General features: G+C 43.0%; 1 protein-coding gene across 1 annotated transcript; it reads right to left on the bottom strand.

The window, feature by feature from the left end:
• Nucleotides 1-1,322: 1,322 nt before the first annotated feature.
• LOC135909852 (uncharacterized) lies at nucleotides 1,323-18,417 on the bottom strand. The gene is made up of 7 exons (XM_065441893.2): nucleotides 18,115-18,417; nucleotides 15,198-15,403; nucleotides 13,142-13,216; nucleotides 7,925-7,982; nucleotides 7,260-7,320; nucleotides 2,473-2,632; nucleotides 1,323-1,658 (listed from the first exon to the last, which is right to left on the bottom strand). The coding sequence occupies exons 2-7, from the start codon at nucleotides 15,400-15,402 to the stop codon at nucleotides 1,366-1,368; spliced, it is 852 nt and encodes a 283-aa protein (XP_065297965.1). The 5' UTR covers nucleotide 15,403; nucleotides 18,115-18,417; the 3' UTR covers nucleotides 1,323-1,365.
• Between the last annotated feature and the right edge of the window lie 238 nt (nucleotides 18,418-18,655).

Here is an 18,655-nt window from a genome sequence, read left to right as displayed (position 1 = left end):
AAACAGCAGAAGCGGGTGAGCCATGCTGTCCGCAGGCCAGGTGCCGTGCCCTCTGATCTGGTCGTAGTCGCGTCGCCCCTTTAGTAGGTTTGTTGCTGATGACGTCACACCTTGCAGTTCGTATCCCACGAATGAAAAGTTCGTTGCCACGTGGTCAGAGTGAGACACCGAAAACGGCATCATTCCAGCACTTGTCGTCGTTATCGTGGCTGACCTTTCATGCAAGATCCACGGCAGTACCTGCACAAACAGCAGAAGCGGGTGAGCCATGCTGTCCGCAGGCCAGGTGCCGTGCCCTCTGATCTGGTTGTAGTCGCGTCGCTCCTTTAGTAGGTTTGTTGCTGATGACGTCACACCTTGCAGTTCGTATCCCACGAATGAAAAGTTCGTTGCCACGTGGCCGGAGTGAGACACCGAAAACGGCATCATTCCAGCACTTGTCGTCGTTATCTTGGCTGGCCTTTCATGCAAGATCAACGGCAGTACCTGCACAAACAGCCCAGGCAGCACACCAGCATTGGACCAAGCATGGCCCAATGCTGGCAAACATTGGTGCCAATGTTGGCCCAATCTTGGCATTTTGGCAAAGTGCAACCCGATCCAAGGTCCAGCCAATGTTCAAGCCAACATTGGCCCAACATTTTGCCATTGTAGTATCCGATGTATTTCCAGCATAGGGCCAGTACCCAGCCACTTTGTATCCAATGTTTTTCCAGCATAGCCAGTGCTCAGCCATTCTGTACCCAATGTTTTCCCAGCATAGCCGATGCTCAGCTATTTTGTATCCGATGTTCTTCCAGCATAGCCAGTGCTCAGCCATTTTGTATCCAATGTTTTTCCAGCATAGCCAGTGCTCAGCCATTTTGTATCCAATGTTTTTCCAGCATAGCCAGTGTTCAGCCATTTTGTACCCAATGTTTTTCCAGCATAGCCGGGGTTCAGCCATTTTGTACCCAATGTTTTTCCAGCATAGCCGGGGTTCAGCCATTTTGTACCCAATGTTTTTGCAGCATAGCCGGTGCTCAGCCATTTCGTATCCAATGTTTTTTCCAGCATAGCCGGTGTTCAGCCATTTTGTACCCAATGTTTTTCCAGCATAGCCGGGGTTCAGCCATTTTGTACCCAATGTTTTTACAGCATAGCCGGTGCTCAGCGATTTCATATCCAATGTTTTTCCAGCATAGCCGGTGCTCAGCCATTTTGTACCCAATGTTTTTCCAGCATAGCCGGTGCTCAGCCATTTTGTGCTTGTGTGCGGGCTTACTGCCTATACTATTAGCTAAAATGTGATGGAAATAAGTGCAGGAAGGAAGGCCTGCAGATGGAAGCAAATCTTAAATGAAAATAACTTGGTTTATTTATAAATTACATGGCTGCAGGCCTTGTGCAGAACTGCACCTCTGCAGGGGAGGCAGCTGGACAGCTGGGGTCGGTGAACAGGCCAGGGCTCTGAGGGCCAGGGTGGGGTAGGGAGAGGGCAGCAGGGGTTAAGCAATGATTCCTGTCCCGAGGGCAGGAATCATTGGGCTCCTCTGCTGCAAACGTTTCGGTGAAACGCCTCTTCCTGCCGCCACCCCTGTCCACAGACCCTGGCAACCACTTCTTTATGAAGCTCTGGGCCGCCACCACGTCGACATGGCCCTTCTCACAGACAACATCTGCACACAAACATAAAGACCACAAATAGTACATACAACATACACTGTGCTTGAGACGTTCAAAATCCTTCATCCTAAGTAACATCATTGCAAATATCATGCACCATAAAGATCACCCAGAATAGAGCAGGGCAGACGTATTAACAAATGAAAACCTTCATTATGAACTCAAGAGACTTAGTGATTAGTTAAGTCTTTAGCGCACACTTCATGTGAGAGAATGAGCAAGCGCAGCGAACCTTATTGAATCGAGGTTCATAGCATGTTCTGCGGCAAAATGCAGAAACTATGAAAAGTGAAGCTGCAGACCATCAAATGCTGCTAGCACCTTCCTCGCCATTAAAATTCTTGATCCATTTACAGGATATTCATCCCTGTTGCCTTCGTTGGCATTCCTGTTTTTCCACCCTAACATAGCATTGATGTCATCAGTGATCATTACACCATGTTTTTACCAATCGAGACATATTCATCAACCGTCTCGCCCGCTGATGCATTACATGAGAGCATACTAGTTTAGCAATCGACCGGCATGCTTGTCAAGCAATTCACCTACGCTGCCATTGGCACTAGCACCAGAGCACATATTGGTTACATCTGCGATGTCCGTGGTGGGTGCGCTATGTGGATTTTATAGTGAATAATGGAACCAGCTGACAGGGACGCCTAAATTCGTTCACTGTAGAGGTTCACAATTAATATGAAACATAGGATTTTGGTCAGGATATAATCTTTTGCTATGCAAGTCATTCATTGGAAAGTTCGGCTGTATACACAAGACTTCAATGCAAGAAGATGGCCAAGGAAACCTTACCTGTGACTATACGGCAAAGCTTCAAATTAACGAAGGCTCGCTTGCCTTTTCTGCCATAAAGGCTGTACAGCACTTGCACCGGATGTGCCATCACAGCCTTCATGGCATTCGCTGCCACCTCACGGAGAGAGTTCCCTCCTATCCGTAAGAGGTGCTTGCGCTGGAAAAAAAAAGTCAGAAATGTGAAAATGAGCACTAATGCGGCAGTGTCTTCAGGTTGAAAAACGACAAATACTGCTAGAATATAATTTTTAGCCGAGTGCAAAGCAAGACATTTTTGCTACAAGAGGGTTGTGAGGCAGTGCTCTTTATTTGTAAATGTGCTCCACAACACCTGTGTTACTGGAAGACAAACACGAAGTGTATCAGATCTGTCTGTTCAGTACATTTCATGTTTGCATTTGATCATCCTTAGTACTGTCACCATGTTTCATAATAACCACCTTGCCAAGCTTTCACCATCATTAAAATTACTGTAAGCGCACCAATTCTATTCACATGCAAATTTGCAGTGCATATTTAGGAGATGCAATATGACAGTGTGCAGGAAAGACAAATACGGGGCACAAAACAGGTACTGACATACCAACATATTTCCAGATTTTTATATTTTTGTTAAATGGACTGACACTATATATTTAGGGACTAAATTTCTTTAAACTGTAATGAAACGCTCACTCTCAGCAATGTTACTGTGGATATTTTGTAAAGAATATTTCTATTTGAGCAGCCTCTAAAAAAGAAGAGTCCCTCCTCTAGCAACACAACACCGAGAAGTGAGAGCAATGCAGATAGCCCACTTTGCAAATTATGAAAGCAGCCCACCATTCTACTTTCACAGGAGTGAGTGCAACTGTGATCAACCATCTACATTTTGACCTTGTCAACCACTTTGGAAAATAAAAAGCTGGTACAGTAAGTTAGCGTTGCCAGACCTTACACATGCATCATGGCTGGCTGGCCCCCGTTGTCGTTATTTTGTTGATAGACTTGCCAAGCCAACTACCGCATTTACTCGCATAATGACTGCACTTTCTTGTCAAAAACATTGTAGCAAATGCAGGGGTGCGATCACTACGCGGGTTAGATTTCTCGCAAAAATAATGTTCTTTGCATCCCGCGTTTGCTGCGGGATGACAACAGGTCAACAAGCAGGCGGCTGCCGCTGAAACAGTGTGGGACACCAAAACAAATATGGCGGCCAGCGGAGCAAGCCGAACGCACCGAATGAGATTCTTGTTCTTCTTGCAAGTATATTAGGCACACTGAAACAGTTTCTTCTCTATCAGTAATGAATAACATCGTTAATATCTGCAAGTTTGACAATAACATAGCCGTGTTCACTTTGAGGGGACAGAAACAGAGATGGGTGCGCGTAGCTGTCAGTGATATAGAAACTGATGGCGGGCATGCTGCAGAAACTTCTGCATTAGTCTTCACTACTATCCTAATACGGCATGTTTACGTTAAGCGTAGGCGAATATCTTAGCTATGTTACAAGCGTCAACGTGTGAATAGGGTACACTTCCAACATATTAGTGTAAACATGGCCACTATAGTTGCCACTCGAGACTAGTTGCGGTTGCCTGCCCACGAGTGTAGACGAGAAGAATCGAAAAGAGCCTTTTTTGTTGTTGGTAAAAATCATAATGAAGCCTAGAAATAATAAAGCCAAGGCAAGTTTGGTTGTAGTTTTTCTTTTTCATGGAAGTGCGGAAAGTGATGAAAGGAATGAAATGGGGCATTTGAGAATGTTTGGTGCATGCAGACTGGTTGGTATGGCTTCAAGAGTCGTTTGCGTAGCATTTGACAGCATTCGACAGATGGTAAGCACCATCACCATTAGCTTGAATTGGTACACAGCATATCGCTGCGACAAGTTCGGGGTGCAATCATTAAACGGGAAAGAAAAACAATCCAATTTTGACGACAAAATTCAGATGTGCGATCATTATGCGAGTAAATACGGTAACTCATCGAAAATAAAGGCAGCGCCACTTTTATACTCGCGACTAACAAAGGCTTGTCTGCACATTGTAAGTGAAAGAAAGAACAGAAAAAGTGGACTGCACTTCAGTACTTATAAACATATCATGAACCATGTACACTAATGGAAAGTCGCGCAATAGTCCTCTGATGCATGGTAAATAAGGAACAGCGCACTCAAAACGAAGGGAGACAAACATTTCACAAACTCCGACGTTAAACTGGAAAATTAATTGAACAAATAGGTTAATACACACTTGAATTGGACATGTGCCTGCAAGGCAGTGAACAATTCGTGACGTGCATTCGTGGTTACCTTACGCGATACCAAACAATAATGAATTAACAAAAATCCAAACCAGCGTGCTGCTCTGCTATCAACGATTTGCTTGGTCTCAAAAGAAAATTTTTTTTCTTTTCACCAAAAGAAAAGGAAAAAGGTAGCCATTATGCCACACTTCACCCAGCTTTTGCAAAGGTTGAAAAAGGTGGGATCTTCGCATGGCCTAGATGTGCTCTTTTTTAGCAAAAAAAAAAGAAGTGGGTAGTGTCTGCGCAGTGGTAAGAAAACATGTGGAAATAGGTGCAAATGCAAAAGATGTCTGCCCTGTTAGGCGAACTGATATGTTTATGCCTTGCACCATTGCAATCATGTACAGCATCCCCCTCAGGTGTGGACAAGTGTACGTGGGACAATTAGTGCAGTGTGTAAAACGTGCACGTGAGGGAGCACCAAAATGGACTGAAGGGCACTGTCTGCTCCGCGCACTTGGCAATGCATTGCCGTGACTATGGGTGCACTACAGAATTCACCACAACCTAGATTCTTTTTCGCCACCCAGACCAATTTACATGTGAAATTTGCGAGGCTTATAAAATACAGAAAGCAGGACCAGAATGCATTAGCCAGCCTTCAATAGCACTCCAACAAAATGCAATTTCCGCTGTAGACCATGCAAATTGTTGATAGCCAAGCAGCAAAGTGGGTTTTTGTTAATTCATTATTGTTGACTGTCACCTAATCTAACCACAAATGCATGTCACGAATTGTTCAGTGCCTTGCAGGTGCATATGCAGTTCAAGTGTATATTAACTCATTCATTCAATAAATATTCCAGTTGAAAGTGAAGTTGTGGTGTGTCTACGTTTCATTTCATCTTCCGTTTTCAGTGCGCTGTTCCTCATTTATCATAAATCAATACTAACACGACCGAGTTTTCCAGGGCTGTTATGAATATGCTCTTGCCGCATGGGGAGTCAAAGGTCATTTTCCACGACTTTTTGTGAAGGATCATGAATATAAATACCTGTTTAATGAGAAAAAGATGGCTCGTTTTACCCAGTAGGATAGGAAATATTTTCGGAAGTGGGGTTTTCTCAATTTATGTTCTGAGCAGTTGTCTATTCCTTTAAATAAAGGTGCGGGACTGTAAAACCCCAGAATTAATACTGGCAAACCCCAGAGCGCGCTAAATAATTTATTGCAATAGATGTTCTACAGCCAGGTTTGGCTCAGTTTTTTCCCCCATCACATCATGGCACAGAAGGTAGCCACTTACGACAATGGAAGGTTTGACACTTGCTTTGACTTGCTTGTCGAAAGGATTAGACGTTTCGGCTTCTACACAGAAGCTAGAACATCTAACCCTTTCAACAACATTATCTTGGTCAACGTTACATTTATTGCAGGTCTAACATGATCAGGAAGAAGCAAGGTGAAAAAGAACAGATGGCAACCAAGGTGAAAAAATATTTAGAACAATGTTGTGGACCCTTTGTGGGAGCCTTGTTCACTATGGTTGGCATTTGTTTTCACCATGAATGTTCATATGCAATGGTTCGAGCTGTTTGCAATTTGACTGACTTTCCCACCTAACCCTTGGCATTCAGGCATGGAAAAATGAGCCCATAATAAATACTCATACATAATGTAGCATGGAAGCAGGTAAAACAAGGTGCTGAAAAATGCAAGTAGCGGAATAAAAAGCAACAGTGGCTGCAGTGAATGTGTGTTTACATCCCTAATGTAATTGCTAGTGTTCTGGAAAATGCTTTGAATCATTGCATGAAACTACATAGTTGAGTTTGTTTCATGGACTTGTAGCAGAAGAAAAAAATGCGATAGTGCTGGTTAGTATGCAAGCAATGGGGCAATTTGACAGCCTGTACAGTAGAGTCTGCAAATGCTGGTTTGATTACATATTCAATTGTAATGCAATTTTCAAACAATTTTTTTTTCAGAAAACCGCACATTAAAATGACTTAAATACAGTTACCGCCCCTCTTTTTTCTGTACCGTGTCCCACTTGTTTGTACTGATATTTATCATTCACAATGGACCAACTAGTCCAACAAAAATAATTTATTCACAAGTGTTCTGCATTGCGTCCTTTTACAGAAAGCTGGCACAGTTTGCACTTCGTGTCAGCAATGCTTTCTATCATCTCGACAACCTATTCTTAAGTCAAAGGTATCTCTACAGAGAGAGCAAGCCACTAAGGTAGCTTAGTGGCTATGACGTAGCCGAGTTTAAGCTCACACATTTGATTCTGGCAGCCACTGGCACGCTGCTATACTAGTGTACACTTACATTTGGATGCATGCTAAAGAATGAAGGCGTAGTCCAGATATGCCATTAGAAACTATACAGCAGGGAAGAAAAATTTTTTTCTATAAAATCTGCAGTGTGTGCGACGCTTAATAGGTAGTTCACATAGAACCCACAGCATGGTTCATGAAACAGCACAGAACATCTACACATTACATAGCCTTATAATTAAAAATAAATGGGCAGTACAAACCAAGGTGGCAGCCACAGCCTCGTCACCTACTGCTGCCTCTGCTGCCTCTAGCTCCTCCAAGCTGTTGAACCAAGGTGGCAGCCCAATTTGAAGATCACTGTGCCGGACAAACTCTCTTGTGCTTGCAGTGCTCATGCTGAGTTAGTCGTGCTGGATGATATCTTCCTCGCGCCAGCCTTCAATATAATATCACCGATTTTCCCAGGGGAGAAGTAGGGACCATGTAGTTGAGGCCGGGCCGCATATAATAAAAATCTAGAAGGCACAGTGCCTAATCCTCACGGCGTGACATCAAAGCATCGCCTGTGGTGTTTCAGGCAATAGCGTTCATCCACAGTTGCTAAGGTGCTGTGTGCTTATTTGACTCAAAAAGGATCAGTCAAAAATACTGCTGAAATGTCACGAAGAGCAGCATATGAAAAAGCCTGCAAGAGCAAAGATAATGCTCGAGGAGAGCATGCCTAGCCTCTACTACAGCCCCTACTGCTCCACAAGAAAAATCGCTGGTTTTTTGTTTTTTTAGCACAGAGCACTGCAAGGCGCCAAAAAGGTATAATCCAGCGTGACTTACTCGGCACCAACGCTGCACGCGCGAGAAAAGTCTGATGCACCTTTAGACACAGCGATCACCAAATAGGGCGTCCGTTCCCACTGCATTGCTTTACAATGCTGGCAGCAAGCGTCGGAGCTTAAACTCAACCCCACTCCACAATCCCGGCACACCTAGGGACAAATGCATACAAGGCGAGCATAGAAACTTCTCTGTAGTGCCTGAGCAAAGTCACATATTCAAGGAGCAAAAGCCCCGAGATTTTCTCTTGCTCCTGCTCTTACTCGCAACTGCACAGAAATGTCGGGTGCCTCAGGAAATGCCACACCCTGCTGTGGTTACTAGCGATTGTAATGACACTGCCCGGAAACCACTCGGTGCACCTCAGCGAGCCACAATGAGCTCAGCGAGCAGGCTTATCACAGCGACTGCAGTATCAATGTTCCATAGCAGATACAGCTACATGCTACTGCATTGCTTCTGCTCTGGTGCATGAAAGGGCTGGAGTGCGTGCTTATGCTCAATTCTGGCAATGCTAAGTGGTCTGGATCAGCTTTGAATTGCACCAACTTGTCCTACGGGTATAGTAGCCACATGCAAATGCTGCATTTAGAGGCACTGTCTACAGTTTAATAATAAGTCTATCAATTCATCTATACAGGAGCAGCCAGGAGTGAGTGAGCTAGCAAGTGAACATGTGGTCTCACCTTAAGTCTCTTGTGGTTCAAGGCTAGTCAAATGTTCTCAAAATGAAACGAAATCAGCGAGACCTGACCGATACAATACCAATAAGCAGCATGGCTAGACAATACTTGGGCTTCTTCTAGAAGTAATCCTATTTTATAAGAATTCAAAATGCAGATTTTCCTTAACCACACCACAGGCTTAGTGAAAAACGCCTTCTGCAGATAGAACACGCTACTGTACCTCTGCCAAATTTTGCACTTGTGTGCATCACGTGCAGCTCAGAAGTGGAGTGCGGAGTCATCTTTTTCTCAAAACTTTTTTCAACAGAGGCCTTCTCCTCAACCTTTTGGGTCTGCTGGCAACTGCCCCTTGACGTCAGTGTGCACATTCCCAGACGGCGCTGCCATTGGCCCATAGCCAACACCAATTTATGAAATTGTGCACTTCTTCCTGGCTGTTACTGGGTATATTTATAGACACAGTTTACTAAACAGGCTTGAATAAGTGAAAATATGCGCTTCCAGGAGAAGCCAACTATCGTCTGCTTACACTCAGCCGCACCCACACGCATAGAAATGAAATTTTGGCCACAGTGCTTATCAGTATTGTAGCACTAGGGCCTAGCTAATTTCAATCAGTTTTGAACACTGAACTAGCCTCGAACCACACATACACAGGCCACACTTCGCATGGAATGGCAGTTAGCATCTACAGTGGACGCACACCACTGCAAACCTAGGTTGGGCTAACATTGCTTCCAGCCAGTCCTGGCTAGACACCTTGACAGATATCGCTTCGTAATGAACTTATGCGAGAGCTTTGAAATGCACAGTTTGGATTTGTGTACTATCACTGCAGGACAGGAAGCCCACACCACGTAGCATGGTCAGACTAGGCGCAAGAGTGAATGTGCAATCCAATCCTGCCATGCATATAGCAAGTGAACTACATTTGCATGTGGTTGTGTCTGTTGCCTAGTGTACAAACTGCGAGAAAACTCTCCCTGCTATCTACATGTAGCACAATGCAACTTTTTCTGTTCCCCATATGCAAACTGGTGCTCAGGGGTTTCGGGGATGGGACTACAATTCAAAAGGAAAGGAGATTGCTGCTGGAGGGCTTAACTGAAGGACTTCCAAGAGGGCTTTCAGCAATAGGAAGAGAGGTGGAACCAAGCTATTGTGTCTAATGGGGAGTACTTTGAAGGTTAGCAAAATTATTTCTTTAAACATACGTCATCATTTTTGCTTAAGCATCTAAGGATTGGAAAACATCTGCCTGTAGAAACTTTGCACCATACCTATGGCACTTATTTAAGATAGCCATTGAACACATTGTGCTCTTCTTGAAATATGATGCCGGAGAGACATTTCTAATAACATAGCGATTTCGAAGCCTAAAGCTTTCCGTTGCAGAAAGATACAGATAAAATTTGGTCAATATCTGAATTGACCCCCTCCTTCTCCCCTCCCCTTCCCCTGATGGATCCACTTCCTGGGAGCGGCAAATTTTTAGAGTTATTTTAATAAATGTTGTAACAACAACATTTGTGGCATACCTTTAGGTGTGAAGAATGACTTGTCGGATAACAGCAACCTCGAAATTAATCAACTTTTATAGGCTATGTAAAGATGTAAGGAGACTCACGCATCATCTCCTCAGGGCCTCCGATTGCAACTGGCTCCAGGGATGCGCCTGTGATGCTGTCATGAGCTGGTGCAGCTAGGGCTGAGGAGCAACAATCCACAATTAGTGCCAGAATAACAGAGCAACAAATTGCTATTTTTTATAGACCATTATATAAACAAGAAGACCCCAGCCCATGATTCGTAGCAAGAAACCTTGTGGGCACACATTCCCTTCATTTCTATATTGCCTAAATATTGCACAATTACAGACATTCTGCTTAGTCCTGGCATAATGTGTGCATAGCATAGCAGCCCTTGCATCCCTAGTGTAGTAATCATTGTAACCAGCTTGAAATATACCAATAGAAGTGCTATTTCTATCCTTGTCTTGCATAAGCATCGCGGTGACCGAGTGCAGACAGGAAACGCCATGCACACATAGGAAAGAGGGCATACGCAGTGGTGCTTTCATGAAGTTCTTGATTTGATGTGTCCAAATTTTCTACGAAATGGAACATTGAGAGCGCCAACTGCTCTTGAAATAGCATTGCACACAATATGGTGCGATATCAAAATAAAGTTCGTATAGCGATCTGGCGGAGTTAGGCACAAAAACGGGACTCAAGGGAGGCCATCAGCGCAATGAACAATAAAGCCAGAAAGGCATACAAAGAAGTTTGTTTTTGGGGACGCTGTTTTTAAATGCACTATTAAAATCACTTTTCAAACTTGCCTGTGACAAAGGATGAGAACTTAGCATACAATGGGCCATTTTATAGATTGTAGGAACTGCTTAAGATCTCTCCAAACTTCTTGCGAACATGTGAAGGTTGCCTTACTGGAAGAGCTCTAGGCATTTGTAAGCACATAGCCCGTTTGATAGCTACATTTAAAGGGGCCCTGGAGAACATTTTTAGAGATCTGAGAAACGAATTCTGCCGATGAGTGCAGCATCTTTCAAGGAATGCAACTCAAGAATTTTTTTTAAAAAGGCCTCGTATAAGCAAAGGAATTAGGAGCATGATATATACGTTCCTTATTACCCCTCAATTCAATGGTTCTTTCCAGCAGGGGCAATGCCAGTAACAATGACAGGTCTATCACACCTCGCCGTTACTTTTCCAAAGCAAACTTATGGATGGGCCTCAGAAAAAACATTCCAGTGATAAAAGAGTGGCGATGCATTAACAATTGTCGGTTTTGACTTCCTAATAATCTGTACCGAATCTGGCAGGGTGTGAACACAAGTAATTCATCAAAAAAAATTTCCCAATGACCATTCTCTATGGGCTGGTACCATATAATGTCAACTGGAAGCTGGCCACCACTTAAAAAAAAATGGAGAGCAGAAGCCTTCTGGAAAGTTGACGGTACAGACTGCTTGATAGCTCCATCTGCTACATGCAGAATGTTTGCTTGGTAAGATCAACAGGTGGTTCAGAGCTGCTTTAGAGCATTAAAATAGCAAGAGAGTTTCAGTGTCAGCTGCTTTTATATCTGTCGCTCAGATAAGCCAAAACAAAGGCCGACTTGTGCATATTGGTCTGCACAGCAACATAGTGACAAGCTTTGCAGCCACAGGCAAAATGAAGGTGCTACTACAGCACACATCCATTAAGTCAACTCCAGTGTATTAGATCCCAATCAAAGGCTGTGGCTGAAGCCCATACATTTCCATGGGACGAAATTTTTTTGTTATTCAGATCCTAAAATTCAACTTGGTCGGAGAATTCATACTTGGCTGGTCATTGCACATGTGTTAGACCCTAATGGTGACTGCATTGGTTTTAAGAACCCTTATAAAAAGACCAGAGTTGTTCAATGAAACACATTGCATAGTTATTGTATAAAAAGCTTACAGGGCGGTGCAGGCAGCTCCAGTCGAGGCGATGCAGCTGCATCCTCATCTTCATCCCCAGGGCAAGTATCATTGCCTGAAGATTTACACATGTACAATTATTTTTGAGGCACTATACAGGGTGTTACACATAACTTCAGCTAAACCTCGAAAATATGCGGAACGAACCAAGGTAATGTTGCTTGCCATCGCTAGGAGCTGCTCAGATTATTTTTACATTCTGCTTAAACACATAATTAGTCCTAATTAACTTTCCATTATTATAACTAAATGAAAAGTGTGGAGGAGGAAATTGTAGAGCAACATGAGAAACTCCCGATACAGCTTTCTGTTGCTCAATACATGCTACATAAGTGTCTTTCCGAGAGTGAAACAAGCCTGCTAATACACGCAAAATTGCCACACGACTGGCTGCTCAAGGCACTTTGCGTGTATTCGCAGGCTTCTTTCATACTTGGAAAAACAATTTTACGTAGCACGTATTGAGCAACAGGAAGCTGTATCGCGAATTTTTGATTTTCTACAATGTTGTCATTGGAACTTTTCATCTAATTTGAGAAGATGATTAATGAAGTTAGACAGAAAAAAAAAATCTCAGTATCACCAAGCGACAGCAAAAAACATTAGCTTGGTTTGGTCCAGCTACATGGCATTTGCATATTTTTAGTTTGGCTCAAGTTACGTGGAACACTCTGTATACTAAATTAACAATTCAGAACTTTTCAAGGCAAAGGTAGTCGTGAAAGAAAAAGTGGGCTGCTTAAAATAGGATGAAGCTCAAAAAAAGGGGGGGGGGGGGGGAGAGAAAACCCATACAGCTTCCGTGAAGAAAAAAAAGTACAGCAGTAAAAGAAAGATCATTTTGGTTCATGTACTCAACAATATACCACCATTTTTTGGGACAGTTATAGAGCTACCCAGGAGGCAAGCACATGACAACATAAGGTTAAATTAATCTGGAAGTTGCTGTACTGGATCGTGCTAACGTTTATTGCATGCACTTCGACTTGCCAGTTCTGCCTGATGCCTACATCTGCTAGCTTCCTGGTCAGCCGTCAGCAAAGCAACTGCTCTGTAAATGTAGCCCTGATCTAAATTTGCCTTCCCCTCTCCCATAAGCACAAGCATAAAAAAAAGGAAAGAAAACAGAAGCAATTACCCGACTGCTCTGTAGTGTCTACACCAGACACAGCTTCTGCTCTTTTCACTCTTCTTGTTGCCTTGTCGTAAGTGCCTTTGAACAATGAACAAATATTTCAATACAGATTATAACAGACACTAGAACAAGCAAGCTGCTAAGCTGTGCAGGCAACATTCTGCAACAGACAAATGTCATGAACAAGAAATTTGTGACCACTGAAAATGCCCATAGCAAACTGCACACATTGTGCACAAGGTTGCACAGCTATGATGACATCAAAGTATCAGTGGTACAAATTAACATAACACAGGAACTGAAGAATGACACTAAAGGATTAGTTTGCCATTGTTTTTTTTTATTCTTTGCAAGTTTTCAGTTGCACAGTGCCCACAGACAATGTTATGACACATCAGACTGTCATGCCCCTGAGAATATCTTTAATAAAGAAAGAGCCAGTTATTACAAGCCCCTTCCACAATGCAAAAATGCAGATTGCATTTGCTATAACTTAGAATGGAAACATTCAAATGGCAAAGAAGTGCAAGCCTCTAGGTGCACTGTTTATAAATTTAGATGTTAAACAAGCTATTGAAATTTCTAAGCTAGTTTTACACCAGAAAGCTATTGGTCAAAAATGACAAGAGTGAATGGACTGCACAAAAGTGCGCTGTTAATATTCAAGCCATTGCTAATTATAAGGCTACAGGCACTGCAAGCTAGACAGGAGAAAATTGTTCATAAGAAGACACCACAAAGGCTTGTTTAATTTTCTGGACATGCAGCAACAGCGCTTGCTAGCAATAATTACGACTTTATTTTATTTATTATATATTTATTATTTACACGACTTCATCATGCATACACCTTAAAACAAATTTTAAGGGGGGCACGACAGAACTGTGTTTGCCCCAACCATCGTGGTCTTAAAGGGACACTAAAGAGAAAAATTATTTCTTCTGCATCAGTAAATTACTCATCAGCACACCCAAAGAAAAGTAAGTGCATGTTCTTCAGAGTCCAGTTGAACTAAACTAGTATTCATAATGCCCAACATCCAAGTAGCAAAGCTAAGTAATGAGACAATGTTTTATTTGTTCTAATTGTCAAGATGTCAATTAGGTAAATGCCATCAGAACAGGCTGTTTCCAGCAAGGAACGCATTATGTGCTTATTCTTTCTAGCAATGAGCGCCCCCCCTCCCCCATAATATATGAAAAAGATAATGTGCATGCATTTGCACGGCCATGAAACTGTCCTGAGTAAGCAAGCTGTCAATTTTCTCCCTTCTGTTGCTTCCAAGCTCCGATATTTATTTATAACACAAATATTCTTTCCACAATGCACCAACAGCTCCCCGATATTATTAAATACCAATACAAAAAAAAATCCACAACTCTGAGTGGTGAGCCTGCGACGAACAGTTTACTGTTCTGCCGAGACTGTTGGATGGCACTGCAACCTTTTGAATCTGGGTGCGCAGACACATGGTATGAACTGGGGAGGAAGAGTTAACTTGTGACACAGGTGTGGATGGTAATCTAAATGATAAAAAAGCACTGTGTGATATATTTTGCAACGACCAGCAAGAGACGGTAGAGTACAAACAGTATTGTTCTATATCATTTTAATAGCATGCGATGAACTTTCCTGAAATTAATCCCATATTGATTTAGAACATTCAAGCTTTGATCTAATTAGTTATATAAGAGATGCTTCAAGGAAGAATGATATGGAAAAACTGCGACTAACATATCCAAGCAAATGGTTTGACATTTACAATGTATGCTATGTGCACATCCCAAGTTAGGTTAGCGGTGATATGTGCGCCAAGATGTTTATACGAAGATGTATGTTCCTGTAATGTGATTCAGAAGATAAACAGGCATTGTGTTAGATCTAGACACACACAAATTTACACTTAGTAATGTCTAATTCCAGTATGTCAAAAATTTAGAACTGCGTCACCTATTACAACATCATTTCAGTCTTATATTTAATCTCACGTGTCCAAAGCAATACCAAAAAATACTAAATCGAGCAAAAGGCCAATTATGTTATGAATGTAGTCACTTACTGCACCTCGCCATCACAACAACGGGATACCTTCCCCAATCTTGTTGTGGGGCAACCTTGTTCTCGATCATGGTAATTACTTCTGACCCCCTGACACCGTGGGGCCAGAAGCAAAGCTCATCATTTTGTGTCAGCCATGATGTTGGCACAACTGCCAAGCTGTCCTGCTCGTCAGGGAATTTCACGACCCTATATGGTTTCGGCATCCTGCATAGACAAAGCAGTTGAGGAGGTGGCCAGAAGGTTGTACCAATTTCATTCACTCATAACGCACTGCGCGAGTCAAAATTCAGGCTAAGAATGCTGCTGCAACAACACTCAGGCTAGAACTTTTCGGTAAGAATTCAAGATCTAATGAGATGAGGAACTGAGGGGACCCATCTTTTGTAACAACTATATGAAACCAGCAGACAATAAAGCAAAGAAATGGAAAGGAAGAAAGCATAAAAGTAATTGTGAATTGTAATTTAAATGGAGAAATTATCAGGAAAAGGGAAATGAGCGTGGACAAGAAGGCAACTGGACAATGTTGGAAACAAACGCACCAGCTCCCACATACGCTGCTGTAACATTTGCGCTGTGGAAATTATCCCCCCCATCCACTTATTTTGGCACTTGCTCTTGTGTACAAAATCTGGCAATGGAGTTTTAGCCAGCACCGTTTCAGGTCATGGCAGCAGACGAAGCATATGCTGTTTTAACCACAGGAACCATTCAGTAAAAGAAACTTAGGTGCAGGCACCTGGTAATGCAGATCTGGTTTCGGCTGCCAAAAGCAGCAAGTTGCCTTTTCATCAACATTAATTTCTCATTATACTTATTCATCTGAATTAAAACAAGAGCCATCTGTCTGTTGGATTCATTATGTTCTGCGAGGAAACAGACCATGTAGGTATCAGTCATGGGAGGAATATTTGTAAAGGAGGTGCTTCGTAATCTCTCGCTGGTGAAATAGTGAATAGGCATCTCCATATATCAACCCATGAGTACCTAGAGAAATCCCCTGTACTGCAGACCCCTTACTCCGAGCGAGTCCTCAAAGCAGACATGACACACTCCCAACTTCATATACAATGAAGTTGATAATAAGTACAATCACAGCAGCAGAAAATTACTGGGCAACTATAGAATGCAAACCAGGCTTGCCTTAGGCTAGAAGATGGTGCAACACCTTATTCTGAACACAATAGGCAATTTGAATCGCAAGGCAGCTACACTAAAATGCTGTTCTCAGAACAAAATAAACTTGTTAACTGACCCATCTTTGCATTTCTTCTATGAAAAAAAAGACAGAATGCACCACTGTCTGCCTAAGCAGATCCCTCTATTGAATTGTGACTTTTTCAAGATCTGAAATGGTTTGTTATGCATGTTAACAAGCCATAGTATGACAGATAATCCTTGTCACTGACAGACAAGTGCAGCCAAGCTATGTCTAGAACAGAATCCAATTTCTGAATTAGACTTTGGGAAAAAGTAAATTAAATTCAGAAGTCAGGCTCTAATTGCAGAACAATGGACAGCACCTCATTTGAACACCCCACACACTTGATGCAGAAATCTATTGTGCTAATGACCTTTTGGTGGTGAGTTTTTGTTGTGCAGGAAAGCGAAGTTGCCAGTTTTGCAAAGTGTTCATGGTGCATTATCCACATTCTGCGAACTAGACTTTCCAATGGATTTCCACTGTATGTTCCATACTTGTAATGAAATGTAACAGTGAATGCAATGAAAAGACATGTCTGGTTTGTAAAGGACGAAAATCGCCTGTGTGGCAGCGCGACTGTCCCGAAGAAGAAATTGGTGTGCAAGTTGGGTACAGAACCACTCCTACTGATGTAAGCCACCTTATGAACTTGCTGCGAAGCGGGTTGACGCTATTGCAAATTATCTCGCAATTTCTGCCTAAGGATGCTGGCAAGACATCAGCACTTTGTCTAACGTGCCAATATTCGCATACAATTGCCACGAGTATAAGGAGCCATTCTACGCCTAGTCTCCGTGTCGAGTACGGGGCACGCTGCAATTTTGATAAGTTTTTTTTTCTTTCTATGCAGTGAATCTGTTTTAGAGGTTTTGCTAAAGGGTCCATTGGATTCCACAAGCAGTCCACTATTTTCAAGCGCCGTTTGATTAACATCATCGATCCACGGCATACGGCTGGAGGTTTCTGGGCAAGCATGCGAAATCGGCCGTTTTATTAAGCACGTATCATTTTGCACGACGTACAATCTCGTCTCCCATGAAGAATACAGCTAGCGGAAGCTGGTGAACATGATTGCTCTAAGTTGCAAACGACACGTGGCTGAAGCGAAATGATAAACTCTGACCTCATTTTGTGGCACTAAACCGCACCACTCGTACGGGACGAACAAGGATCACTAAAGAAGACTTTTAGATAATTTTTCAGCTGCATTACTGTTCGCATAGAATTCACTTGGCTTTTTTTTTTTGGAACCACCGCAGGAGCAGCGTCGGAATTCCTCGTGATACGACTCATTTATTTCCTGGCCGGCACGGTTGCGTGTGGACTCTGCTGCCCTAAACGATGCCAGAGATGACATGTGGCCGGGTGACACTCGCAGATCCCTGACAGGCCTCATTCGAGATCTGGTGTAGCTATTTTGCGCAAGTTGTGCATGAATTATACGCTTAGTGTCTTTCTGCGCTTCAAAAGAGCGCTCTACTCAATGCCATTCCGGAGTATAGCACATGTGCGCATGATCAGAGCTCATCTCGATATCACATAGTACGCGACCGATCACTGCCACACGTGCGCTCGCTGCATATTGGGCACGTGCCGTTAACTACGCACATACTCGCACACGACGTTGACCCGTAGATGAGAATGCATATAAGGTACAATCCCGACACGAAAAACCTCGTACGAAAAAAAAGAAAAAGAAATGCGTACTCACGTGCACGTTGGGAACAAGGAAGGCTACACGATGGAAGGCTACGGCAAGACCTGGCAAGACTGTCGATGGCGATGGCGCGACGATGTCAAATGTAACGTATCCTTAGGACAGAGAAAATCGAGGAAGCGACGTTCTTTTATAGCCCCGAAATTTCTTGGCCTCACTATGCGCCACCTCTCGAATTGCCAGTGCAAAAGTACATTATTACTTCATGAATTACGGCTCGTCATACGCAATGAAAACAAGCGCACTGGGAAGTGTGTTCGAGTCGCGCGGGTCGCACCAGAATCAGAGAATGACAAAAACAAAAAAAGTGTAATAATCATTGTTTTAATCCGATCCACAATCCAGCATTCCGTGGCGGCTTCGCTACGGTTCGTATGTGATGTAGGTGAATCGAACGCACCTAAGGTACGTTCGATTCACCTGCGTCAGTTCGCAAAATGCTGCGCCTCGCCATTCGTTACAAAAGGTGCAGAAAAAGCGCAGAGCTGATTCGCGATTGTATTGCGCCCTCTCTACGCTCTCTATTGTCGGCGCC

Source organism: Dermacentor albipictus, unplaced genomic scaffold, assembly GCF_038994185.2.
Source record: "Dermacentor albipictus isolate Rhodes 1998 colony unplaced genomic scaffold, USDA_Dalb.pri_finalv2 scaffold_62, whole genome shotgun sequence".
NCBI lineage: Eukaryota > Metazoa > Arthropoda > Arachnida > Ixodida > Ixodidae > Dermacentor > Dermacentor albipictus.
This window is presented reverse-complemented; position numbering and strand designations above follow the sequence as displayed.

Excerpts from the sequence above, each read along its gene's own strand:
- LOC135909852 (XM_065441893.2), bottom strand. The coding sequence starts at position 15,402 with ATGCCGAAACCATATAGGGTCGTGAAATTCCCTGACGAGCAGGACAGC. Across the intron at positions 7,983-13,141 it reads AGACACTACAGAGCAGTCGG|GTGTGCCGGGATTGTGGAGT; the intron begins GTAATTGCTTCT and ends ATTTGTCCCTAG. Across the intron at positions 7,321-7,924 it reads CGACGCTTGCTGCCAGCATT|CTTGGAGGAGCTAGAGGCAG; the intron begins GTAAAGCAATGC and ends TTGGTTCAACAG.